General features: G+C 37.0%; 1 protein-coding gene across 24 annotated transcripts in view; it reads right to left on the bottom strand.

Moving 5' to 3' along the window:
* Positions 1–13,568, bottom strand: part of TENM3 (teneurin transmembrane protein 3) — a 1,336,783-nt gene that overhangs the window by 292,209 nt on the left and 1,031,006 nt on the right. For 19 of the 24 annotated variants that reach the window (XM_071807653.1, XM_071807652.1, XM_071807659.1 and 16 more), the window contains one exon: positions 6,378–6,656. The exons of the other annotated variants lie outside the window; for them this stretch is intronic. In XM_071807653.1, coding sequence (XP_071663754.1) covers positions 6,378–6,656 — 279 coding nt within the window. The remainder of the gene's footprint in view (positions 1–6,377; positions 6,657–13,568) is intronic. 24 annotated transcript variants of the gene reach the window in all.

Genomic DNA, 13,568 nt, shown 5'->3' on the forward strand with positions numbered 1-13,568 from the left:
AATCTTGTCGGTCTATGTGGAGTACTATTTGATTCAACTTGCCAGTTCATGAAATACCAATAATAAGTCTACATGGATTTTTCCAATAAATTGTACATTTATCTTGCAATAATGAACCTACACCATGTGTCTCTATTTATGAGTATGTCAGGAGTGAGGCAGAGTCAGAAGCCTTACTAATATCAAAATACCTATTATTGTTAGCATCTGCTCCTTCTTCCTTATCAAGGAGTGGCTTACAGTATCACAGAAGGAAATTAGTGTAGCTTGACAAGACTCACTCAGTACAAACAGATGCTTATTGTTATAAAGCATAAACTTCTAACATTCATTTTCTAAGATGTTTCCTACCTAACTGATTAGGCAGGTTCCTCCTTCTTTTTGCCACTTCAGAAGTTATCCTGTTTTTATGGTTTTGCGTTCCAGAACCATATCCATCCTCAGTGGTTTCTCAGTAAGGAGTCCTAAAAAGCCCAGAGGCTGTAGACACTCTATACAAGCAGGGCAAATTTTATTTACCTAGATAACCTCTAAACCTTTATTTAATAGTAGAAAGGTTAGCTCTGTGATAAGTTACTCATGTAGCAAATACTGAAACAAAAACAACCAGAAGAAAACATATCAGCAATATATTACCAGTCTTCTGTTAAGCAAGAAACAAATTCCCGCTTTCCCCTTTTCTTAGCATTCATGTTTCTGTACAATTCTTCATTTTTTTTTTGCTGACTATGTCTCAATTTTATTTGTATGCATGGACCTCTCCAATTGCATCTTTGTAAGCTCCTCCTCAGAAATTTGACCTTGCTTCCACATTCTGCATGATTCTTCCTTGAAATTTAGATCTCTGGAGAAACCCTGAACTATCACAGTCGGCCTTTAAACACCCCTTTCACCACTCCTTAATGTCAGAAGGATTTATATGTTCAACCGCCAAAAGTGAATTCTCTGAAATTTTCTTCTTAGATTTGCTCTTTCTTGCAGACCCCAATTCTAATTTTATTGCTAAGCCTACAGTTCCTGTGCATCAGAAGATTTGGTTAAGTGTTTCCAGAGAGCGTCATCCCCTGGCACGATGTTCTGTAGCAGACTCCCATCATGACAGCGTCATTAACATGGCCCATTGGAATCTCACACCTTTCCTCAACAGCAAGTTCAGTGACACTCAAACCTCTGAAATCCAGGAGATCCCAAAAAGTTACTGGAAAAAGCTCAGCCCAGCTGCTCCCTCTTTAGCTATGACTTGCCAAAGGAATTAGAAACATGATTTTAAATTGCATTAACAGTGAATTCTAGGAAGATTTATTGAAATACATCCACAGAATTCCAATCATAATATAACAGAATCTGAAAATTTGCATAACTACAGAAAACTGGTGGTAGTATTGCAGAAAACCAGGGATGACTACATTTTTGTATGGATTGCTTTTCCCTGTGTCTGTAACCAAGGAAAAAATTCTATGCCTGTTTAGACATTAAATATTATTTCAGAGCTGAAATATGTCAACAATAAAACAGACTGATTTCCTGGTCATGAAATTTCTTAGCAGCAAAGCAGAATTTAAGAGATATTGGCATGCTTAATGATTGGTAGATAATTGCTAGATGGAATACTGTGGGAAAGAGTGAAGAAGCTGTAAATGGTGGTATGGCAGTAAGATGAATATTAATTCATCAGCTATGTGGCTGGTTTGGATCAGCAGGCTCAGCATTTGGCTAGCAGGTACCAAGCAGCTCCTATTCAGTAGAATCCATCTAAGTCAAGTTTTGCCTTAGCATAAAGAAGGATGTTAAAGAGGTGAAAATGTGTAACACTACTTCCTGAATGATGTGCATTATTTAAGAATGCAGAGTGCCAGTATAAGTCATAGATGTACTGGGTTAGAGAGAACAGATTTAAAATGTCTTGACAAGTATCTTACCAACATATTTCTTGGTTTTCAGAGATCTGAATGCCAGTAAATTCACCATTCTGGAAGGACAAGAGAGTATTAGGTTCACAAGAATGCCATTCTTCAGTAACTGGCTAACTTGGAGAGGAAGCAAGCAGGTGCCCACACAGCTCATAAACTGATAATTTCTCTTTATAAAAATCCTCAGCAATGAACATTCTACCAGCAGCATCCACTTTTCTGGATCTGTGAAAAATGGGTCCAAGTTTCAAATAATTTATCTAACCAATTCAGAACAACTGTCTGAGGCCATGATCTCATATTCCTCCCTCCCTTTCTTCTTTTTATTTTGCTACATCCTGATCTCCCTGGTCTTCTAACAAACCCCCATCAGTGCAAAACTTTCAGTAAGTAAGAAAATAAACCCTGCATTCTAGTGCCATCAGAATGATTTTCTGTACGCCCGGACAGACTTTGTGGCTGTGGGCAGAGTCAACTATGTGGCACGCTTCTGTCCGTGTGCCCAACTCTTCTTCAGAAGCACAGTCAGTACTGCTTCCAAAGGGACAGAAGGTGACACAGACTTGCTCAAGTCTTAAATGAGCGACTTCCCAGTTGCAATCATTGCCGCAGTCTGAGCTTCAGGCCAGCACGAAAGGTGAATGCAAACCTGGTCATGTAACTTCACAATAAATAAATAATGCTATAAGGAGCTGGACTTTGGAAATAATTTGCTCGATTAACTTTCATGTTTTGCTTATTAGCTTTCTGATGTCTCATAAAGTCAGGGATTGCAGTTTAACAGATTTTAAAATAATTCAAATAAATAAGTGGATTCTAAGAGACCTTAAAAATATATTGACTCTTGAGGCAAAAGGGCCATTTGAGGCCTAACTATAACTTCTAGCTCATACTCTGCTGTAATATTTATCAAGTTTAAAAGACAAGCTTTAGTAATCTTAGAACAGCTTAACAACATAAAGTTACTGGCAAGCATGTAAAAGATGAACTGCTTGTATTTCAAAGCCACAGCTCCTATAACAATTACTAACATAAATTTCTTGATGCAGCATTTATGAAGTCACTTGCAAAGGGAATGGAGAAGAAAGCCTGAAAAAGCACATGCGTGCTTGGTGTTCTCCAAGTGATACATCATATAGTACGTGACACTGGTAGGTTGCCCAGATTAACAGATGCAGGTCCTCCTTCAGGGAGGCTGACATGACAAATCTCTCAGAATATGATGCCAAGAGTCCTATATGGAATATGAATAAGCTCAAAGAAAAATATTTCTCTTCAGAATGATTTACTGAGTAGTAACCTAGAACTTTGATGTGAGAATACATCTATAAGCCCTATGTTTCAAAACCAGTTCTAATGTTGTTGGGTTTTTTTGTTTGATTGGGTTTGGTTATTTTTAATCTGCTGGCATTCATGGTATTAGTGCATTTAATTTTGCAACATAATTATGTGCAATATCTTTTGTTTAAAGAAATTTCTAATCCTGTCAATATTATTCACAAATCTAGGTTGCTTTTGGAGGATCTTAGAAACATAATGTTGAGACCTCAACAAATAAAATTCAATATCTTCAAACTATTTCCACTTATCATAATTATGCCACAGAACCTCGAGTTTTGCCTTTCTGAGGGATATGCAATCCACAACTATTTTGGAAGAGCAAATACACAGAAAGGTTACAAGAAAGGAAAGGAAATTGTGTTTTGATGCCAAGCTTCTCTTCTTGCCTAACTGATGAGAAAGAAAACCCAAAGTACCTTCAACAAATGGTTAATTCTGAGTTCATAAACCTGTAGGATAAATCACAGTTCCTATCATCGTGAATAGGCCCATGAACTACAATAAGGTCTGCCTATGGTAATGGACTATTTAAACAGTGAACAGTTTTACTGGGTGAACAGTGGGATCGCTCAAGAACTGGGGGCTTTAGGTGAGGAAAGTATCATCTACTGTTGTTTTAGCTCATCATAACCTGTTGCTCCTTATCAGCCTTGAAGGTAAACCTGTTGCACAGAAATGCATTCACCTGTACAACAATTTCATCAAAATTCATTCAGGAAGCTTTCACACATAGCAAAGGGGAACACAGTACAGAGAACTCATCATAACTCTAACTTTGGTTTCGAAGACTTATCAGATTTGTCAGATTTTAAGAGTGTACTGGCACAGCTGTTAACTTCAAGCCACAAATTAACAAACTCACACCCGCAGGTTGGCCCTTTGATTAGAGCACCTGTGCCTGCCAGGATGATATGGCTTCCCTGGCTTTAAATTATATTTTCTATTCTACCGTAAGCATTTAACATACTGAGTTCCAGCTACATGTATAAACCCGTTTCTCAGCCAAATCTTCCATGTTCGGTGGAAACAAAAATTCAGAGAAAAATCCCAAAGCAGATTTAGCTTTTCACCACTTCCATAACATGTGCACTGAAATGGCGACCCATGACCTGGCCCGAGTTATGTAAGTTTCTTAACTCTAGGGGACTCTCAAGCCATCAAAATTTCATTAGCCTCACAGCAGTCCTAGTACCTTCTTAAGTTGGATTGCTGGCCTCCCTATCAATACAGAAATCAACTGTAATCCTTTTTAGTGACTAAACTCTTCTTTGAAGTTGTATCAAACATTAGACATCCCTTGCATAATTCTAACCAGTGCAGAATAATGTCTCTTCTACATATTCACAGGCTTCTCATATCTGACAAAATAAAACAGAACTCCAACTTTAACTTCATGGAGAAAGTTTTGGTATATTGTAATCAGGCATTTTGCTTTTTCAAAAACTGTAACTACAAAGTTTATACAAAAAAGTATACTGAGCCTACTGTGCTTCTGAAGAAGTTACCTCTTTGGTAATGTAAAGATACAACTCTTTTAAGGAAATTGTGCGTGTGTCTGTGTATGCATGCATATAAAAATGTGTACTTTCAAGATCATTAACCTGGGGTTTTACAAAATAATTAAGAGAACATTTCAGCATAGACTCTTCAGAAGAATAATCACAAGGCTGCTCAAAAATTTATTCTAGATTGCTTTGTAGCTGAAATATCAAGAGTCATCCAACCGAAACTCCACTGCCAAAAGGAGGCAGGCAAGTACTCCTGTCCTCCTCTTTCAAAACTTGCCTCTGACTCAAAACAGGTCTTCCAAGCATTAGACAAAACACCTGCAAACATGGAGAGCTGTCTCCTCAGGTACCACGTGGCATTAAGTCCAATACAGAAAGGAGGATCCCCTCTGAAACAACCATCCTGCACAGACATCTTCAGTTAGAACAGGCCAGAAGTAAGGCAACAAGGGTGAATAAACCCAAAATATAGCTTTGGTTTTGTCTTCTCAAACTAAAGCGAAAATAATAAATAGGTAGGACTAAACATGATTGTTTAGAGGATAAAATAAAAGTGTTTTTTCTTTTTTTTTTTTTTTTTAAAAAAAGGATTACCATACGTACACACCTACATTGCTGTTCACCACAATTGCCAGCAGATAGAAATAAAATTGCTCTGACTTTTGTACAGCTCAGTAGACAGGTTTAGTAAATTAATAAAATTAAGTGTAGACATGCAGGCAACAGCCATCACTCTAACTTTCATTTAAACTTATGTTTTGTTACTCCTGTTTTGAAATTGTCATATAGAAAGCTATCAAGTTAATAGAACAATCATTTTAATTCTAATAAAGCTGAAAATCTGCAAACAAAACAAAATTAAAGATAAAATGTTTTCTAGGATTTATGCATTTAACATTTAACACCACATTAGGTTCTGTTCACAGTCTCAAGTGGAGGTAAAATATTTTTGAAAAACTTTAAAAATGAATCAGTTGATTGCATTAGCCTATTTCCATTTAAACACTGAGCCTTAATATACAACGGTCATACCCCACATCCTACAAAGCTGCTCTTGAGATTTTTTTTTTCAGATTTTAATTGCACAGTAATCCAGTCCCCCAGGCACGTCAAAGGCCACATGTCCCTCTTCAACACAATTTCAATTGCTCTCATCAACCAGGAAGTTTAAAGCACAATCAAATTTCTTTGAGCCCTGTTAATAAGCTATTCTTTGCGTTCATTCATCCATTCTAAGATTCTGCAACTTCTCCAAGATGCCTTGAAAAAGAGTTTACAATGAAACCTTTGATTGCAAGCTGGCCTTGGGGATCAACTTTATCACCACTTACTTAGCTGTTCCCCAAAGGGTAACAGGTGACATGGCCTGAGATAAAACAGAGATAATCTTTTTTATGATTAAATTCTTTCAAAGTTACAGCTAAAACATTACAGCCAAAGCTTGCATTAGTTAGGACTGATACTGAAGATTGACTTTTCTGTGAGGAAAAATAAATAATTAATTAAATGAAGGTAAATAATTCAAGGCCATTCCTTTAAAGATTTAAAATTATCGAGTGCCAACCAAAACAGCAAATAAAACATTGATTTATAGATGGGCATATGCATAAGAACTTACCATTTTCACTGTCGGACTTGTTTTCATGTTCGGTATCAGTCAGAGTGAGGGCTGAGTTGGAACGGCTCGACAGACAGGAACTGCGCCCTGATTTGACCCCCCTGCCCCAAAGTCTCATGGCATGCTCTGGAGACATCACTCCTTCATTTTCAGTATCAGCATCTGACCCTGCACTGATAGAGTAACCTCTGTGGGGGAGCCCCATTTCCGCACAAAATGCCAGTCCTCGACGAGTTGCTGGTTCACAAACTCCTAACTGCCTTAGGGTAAAATTCTGTCCTGATTAGGGGAAAAAGAGATAACAAAAAGTGAGAATTTTTTACTTTTTTTTTTTTTTTTTAAAAAAGAGAACCTAAAAGTAAAAGCTCTTCATGTGTATAATTGTCTAAGGTTATCACACTAGTTGTTTTGTCAAAACTCCATAGATATTACAATCAAGTGGATTCTTTTGTCTCCAGCTCTCTGCCGTGCCCCTTTTCATCCACACCACACCTTAGCACTGTTTTCTTAACTGCTTAAACACATCGAAAGTGCTCCTGGGTAGGCAAGAAACATAATAGAACCTGAAAACTAAGAAAAGCCAATTCAGAACACAAAAGCATTAAAAATAAAGGACAATATTTTTTTTTTTTTTTAATTTTTCTAAATATGCAAGCAGCAGCAAGGTATTTGTCAGGGTTATCTTTTTTTTTTTTTGGTCCTGGTTAGAGGCCAAAATAACTGGCTATTTTCTCCGTACACACGTCACCTAATGTGGCAATGGAAAAACTAAATGGCAATCAGACTCACTTGGTCTTTATTACATCTCTCTGCCCTGCTTTAATACACAAATATAAACAAACAGGAACACAGCCACCCATTACCTGCAAGGACTACAGTACCATGGTTATTTTTCGTGTCTCTGTATTTCGAGAAACATTTTAGGCTTTTACTGCTGAAGCAAAGTCAGTGCATTTTAAACAGACTTTAAAGCCTCTGTTTTGGGGCAGAGCAAGAGACATAAGCGAATTCCAAATGATTGCATTAATAAATTAGGTGCAATAAACTCATGGCACTTCAATAACTTAAAGTGTCTAAATTATGTGACACTCCAAAATGACTGCCTTTTTAATGGCTGTGTCTTCATCCTACGTTTATGTCTGTAGATTTAAGACATTTTATGGCACACAGACACTTGGGCAAGCCCACTTGCATGCCTATACCCATAAAGCTTTTCCACCCCAGCCCACACTTATCTCATAGCTCTGAGAAGAAATTAGAACACACATTCAATTTGTGAATTTAACAGTAAAACTAGTAATTTAACAGAAAAATACTTTAGTAAGATAATTACAGCTTATAATACAACAAGAACAGAATTCTATCAATCAGAAAGTAAAAGTATTGCAGAAGTGTGAATACAGAAGTGTAAATAATTCCTGAAATATCAAGAGTTACTGCCCTGTTCACTGACTTGCTTCAAGTGAGCCAGTTAATTATTTTATTGCTGTGGTCATATGAAGTTGTCATTTTAAGTTTATTTGCAGTCAGAACCATAAATGAATTCTGACAATGACTTTCACAAATAATGAAAATCAGTTACTACAATTAGGTACAAATCAAACTGTATTTATTATGCAACTGTGAATAAACGTTTGAATGAAAATACAGCTGGGGAGGTATATATAAAAGGACTAAGCATACCTATGCCTATGTCTGAACAGCATGAAGGGTATCAGAACAGGGCATTACCGTGCACACTGACAGTGTCCCATCATTTTTAAAAGCTGTCGTGCCATATGAATTTTTAGGTTTTGTGAGAGTTGAAACTAGTAAGAGAAGCAAACAGGCCAAACAAACCGCCCAGTGGTAGCAGGGTCAGAGCTGAAGGTAGTAAAGTGACTAAAATGCTTACTATTTCGCATTTTGGTAAATAAATACTAAGGACAACAGCCTAGAACACTGGTTTTATGTGTTTAGTACATTACTACATGAGCCCACATTTTCAAACAGTTGCCTGAGGTCAGAACCAAATACATGAGAAGCCCACATACACACATGAAGTGACAAAGGTGTACACACAGTTGCACATGCAGCAACTTATTGGTTCCAAGAACAGGGTTTTGGGAAGCAAAATGGAAAGGAGAGAGGTATTTTTGACTAAAGACAAGGTTCCTTGAGCCAGTAAAAAACCTGCCATCGACTTCAACTCTACAAAGTGTTACGCCTATGGTCCCCCTAACCTCAGAGAACTGAGACCTGAAGGTGAGAAAGGATGCGGATGGACACAGATGCTGCCTCCAGAGCCCCAGGTGGACCAGCCGCAGCGGGTGAGCATCGCGGCCAGCCTGCCCCACACAGCCCCATGCTCCCCCCGCCTGCCACTGCCATAAAGGACCTCTCTGCACTCTGAGATTCCCTCAGGGAGAACATCTGTGCACACACACCAATTTGAAGAGAACAGTCTCCCTCCCTTCCCCCCCCACCTCATTTTTTTTTCCTCTGAAGCAAACTAGTATTTATAACAGAAACTACTTCAGTCATTACAGAACGACCTCCACCATCACTTTCTAGGAGACTCGGTCTCAGGCATAACATACCATCTACCAGCTGTTATCGGATTTTATGTTTAAGTTTACAACAGCCTACCACCATGTGAAATATTTTCTTTTTTTGTCCTCTTATGGTTAAGAAAACCAAAAAGGCACGTCACAGGGCCAAAACAGAAAAGGGGGCAGGTCTCTATATTGCTCTCTTATCATATTCAATATATTAGAGCTTTTCACTACACAAAGAAGTTTTACAGCATAGCCGAGAAATGATGTAGCAGCTTTAGAAATATCAACCTAAATCATCTTCTGAATTAAAGCTTTCCTAAAGAGCTTTACTAAGAGGATTGTACTCTGTATAAGTCGCCTACACAAATAAAACACAAACAAACAAACAAAAAAAAACAAAACAAAAAACAAAAACAAAAACAAAAAAAAAAAAAAAAAAAAAAAAAAAACAAAAAACAAAAAAACCCACCAAAAACACAAACATAAAAAGCCCACAAAACCCAAACCAAAAAGTTGACATGTAATGACATATTTGTACAGGATTTATATCTCAAAGGAAATCATACGTTCATGATAAAAACATTTTTACCTCATCTTAAGATTCCTAAACAATGTAAACAGGAAGGTTTCCAGGATCCAAGGGAACCTGAACCCAGTTGGGACACAGACCTAGCGGGCAGCAGAATAGTTGGGGGCTTTTACTTGACAATGAACAATACCATGAAATAAAAATAAAAATTGAAAAAGGAGGTTGTAGGAGTTCAGTGGAAAAAAAAAAAAAAAAAAAAAGAGTATGAAGACAAGATGTTCTCCTTCTTGTTTTCTTAGAGTTTCTAATTAACCTTTCCAGGATAACTTCAATGTGAGGGATTTAATAATTGGTTTCTTACACTGTACACACATTTTCAATTTCCCCCACTGACAATAAGTGCCTCAACACTTCATAACGACTTAAACACAACCTGGCAATTGGAATGAACTAATTCCTGAGAAGAAAATGTAGATACAGAATGAACAGATATGCATAGTGCCTTTTTTTTTTTTTCCCTTTAAAAATTATGAAGTGTAAAAAAGAAAAAGATTAGACACAAAGTTTCAAAGAGACTTGTTCTGGAGACACTTCTAGGAGTTTTGGTCTATTTTCGGATGATGTCTCATGAAGTTTTAAAACCTGACAATAATGCTGTTTATTACCACTCTACCATAAGATACTGCATTTCTCTTGGCTGGGAATATCAATTTATGGGTAGTGTAAAGAATGCTGACACCCTCCATTTGTGCAGATAAGAACAAAATTAATGTAATAACTCTAAAATAAGTTTCAGAAGCTGGCGCAGCCATCACTGTTATAAACATAGCATTTGCCAACAGCAAACACACAGATCTACCTGTTATGATGCAACCACTTTCTGTGTAAGCAGCGATCCATGTACAATTGGTATACCTCCTTAACCACACTAAATACACACAAAAATATACCAACATAATTTATACATGTATATGTTTATACATATATAATTATTAATTTTTAAATGACAGAGAGTGTGCATATATATATTTCTCTCCTAGAATCACACAAGTTACATTGTCTAGAAATGTAACTGTTTTTTTAGTTTAATCAAATACTGCATACAACTTTGAAATTACGCATTATTTTAGAAAGTTAGAAGTTAACAGCTTGAATTATATGGAATGCTGATGTACTTGTGTCACATTTGTTTCCCTGGCCTAAGTTGGAGAAGCTATTCAAAGACACCCACGATAACTTAAGCTTCAAGTTGGAAATGTTAACTGTTGCGATGGGTTTTTGAAGAGGATTACTAAATAAAAGGCCCTGTGGTTCTTCAGTTGTCAGTCCTTCCTATAAGTTGGAGCTATACTACATATATACAGAGAGATATTCTATTAAAAATCATGAAAAGGGGAAAAAAACAAATGGAAGGAATGAACAAAAAATATCCAACTGAGAATTTGTCAGCATCTCCAGAATCAGCACTGTCCTTAGCAATTCATTAATCACTGATAAGCTGACAACTCAGATTTTAGCAACCCTTTGGAAAAGGGTGGGAAAGAAAAAACAAAAACCAAACAAACAACCAAAACAACAACAACAAACAACAAACACCCACAAAAGGCCTCCAAAACATCTGCCTAGTTAGCATAAAAACACACCCACTCCTCTGCCTTTCAAACCAGAGGAATCATAATTTGACTGCCTTTACTGACACTGGTTTTGTCATAAGAGCACAGACATACTCCCAAAAAGGCAGAGGTCCCAAACCCAGCCAAGCCCATACTCAAAATTCTGTTTAGTTTAGCTCCTGCTTATGTTTCTGATGAAGTTTCATGCCATGTCTGCTGTCTCTGCATCCTCAATTACTTATCAGTTCCTTTTCTAATCTATTCTTCCTTTATATCTCACAACAACTTTGTGCCCTTCAAAAAAAAAAGGGCATTTTTCCCTATAGTCACTCTGTGATAACACATGACAAAGGTACGTACTTAGAAAAACTGTGAAAAAATTAAAGCTACACAGATGCAAATGTAGGATCTTTTTCTTTAATTAAAAGATCTCAATTATTTAGAAAAAACAAGGACAAATATTTTTCTCAGGCTTTTATTTTTCTGTCTGCAGACTACTGCACACAAACATGACCTCATAATACAATGCTTACCATATAAGTTTATTGTATATGCAGCACTAATGTCTGAGTCTTGCTGCAAGGACCATGCTGTTTTCTGCCGGTTTGACACAAGAGAAGTATTCATTTCCTCCTGTATCTGTGTTTAGACACTATGTAGTGGGCATGTTCTTCCTACTTGAAGCTCCTTACCTGGAGTTCATTCTCCATACCTCTGAGCACTTTCAGCAGAGCAGAAGCCAGTAAACAGCTACACCACATTTCTGAAATGTGTCATCATCTCTGTACAACCAAGAGCTCAACACAACTGACCTAACACAGCAGTACCTTGGCCTTCCTAACTCATGCACATGACAACTATGAAGGAATTAGCTCTGCAAATTGGCTGGCCTGTTCACTTTATTAATTTCTGAAAAATACAGAGTTAAATTACGTGCTTGTCAAAGACATAAAAAGGAACTTCATTGTATATAACAATAGGCAGCAAAACTGTCCCTTCTGTTTTCAGGGCACTAGCTAGTCTTTACTGGACCACTGAAAACAGGAGTAGATGTCATCTTCCTAGATGATCAAAGCAGGTCTGGACTGTTTTAGCTAGAATTCCACACAATCCTGTGGGATTTTAAACATCATCTACTTTCAAGTGTCAAATCTAGCTGCTTTCTTAAGGAAAAATATGTAACCTCTTTGTAAAGATTTTTTTTTTCCATATGTACTGGGGCAAATACAGTGTGGCACACTTAAAAAGCTGGTCCTTGAGAAGGACATAGGAAGTAAATCTACAGTAGGACAACAAATTTGCTGTAAAGGACAAATACTTTAAAAAAAGAAAACAGCAAATAGCAGGCCTTCAATACTCTACAAAAGTCCAATAAGAAGTGTAAAAGTGCTTGCTCCAGAAGTCAGAATGTTAAGCGGGTAGAATACAATTATACAAAAGAAAGAATGAGTAATAGGTGCAATACCATCCATTCTGTCACACAAACTTCACAATATATTTACTAGAAAGGTGTTTTCAAAGCTGTAATTGCAGAGTTCTGTTTGCTAGGATGCAAAAAATAGCAGTGAAGACCGATAAATAATGAGCTTTGCCTATGTTAACACCTTTTCTTTTGACTTGGCATAGTATTTTGTTGTTATTACTTAAGCTTGACTTTTTTCTTTTGTTTTTCTGAAAATTATCTGTGAAATTTAAACCATCCTAATCCACTGTATCACATTTTCCTCCTCCTTTTAATTCCTATGTTTTTCTCTTCACTCATCACAACCTTCTTCCTTGTCACCTCTTAATCTCTTCTTGACCTTTCTGCTCTATTCACTTTTCCATTTCACCCTTTTTTTTTGTCATTATCTGATTCAGAGAGGAGTTGTTAGATTCCTATTAAAGATATTTGCTTCTCCAGTATATCCAGTAAACTACATGATAATAAGTAGCATTAAATTATATTAAATCTTAGCAACCGTGCATGTAATTTTCAAGTGCTCATTATTCTGAGCAAACATTAACAACACAGTTCTCACATTTCTTATGTGCTTTCAAAAGCATATGGGGAGCTAAGTCATGGTCTCAGCGACTTCCGAAACAGTTAGTGCCAGATACTGTGAGTTCCCTGAGCTGCGCTGACTGCCACTCTTGGTAGAAGAGCTTTATGTGAGACTCAAAACCTGAGTAAATTCTCATTTAAAAAAAATAATAAAACCCACCCCACACACTTATCATTTTGTGGTTAATAGACTATTTCAAACCTTATACTTAAACCAGCCATGTATTTTTACTATCATTAAAATACAGAATCACAAATGCTAGCCTGGGAAAGTTTTTATTCTAAGAAGTAGAGCAGAATCAATGTGAATGAAACAAAATATCTTCCTGCCACTGGTTTTCCAAACTACGGTTCAAATGTGCACACTTCTTCTGTGCGGTATAGGAGACTCACAATTTTACTCCCTGTTAGGCTTGAGGGTGGCAGGGGATCCTCAATACTAATCCACAGACTAGAACATAAGACGCA

The sequence above is a fragment of the Patagioenas fasciata genome, chromosome 4 (genome assembly GCF_037038585.1).
Source record: "Patagioenas fasciata isolate bPatFas1 chromosome 4, bPatFas1.hap1, whole genome shotgun sequence".
Taxonomy (NCBI): domain Eukaryota; kingdom Metazoa; phylum Chordata; class Aves; order Columbiformes; family Columbidae; genus Patagioenas; species Patagioenas fasciata.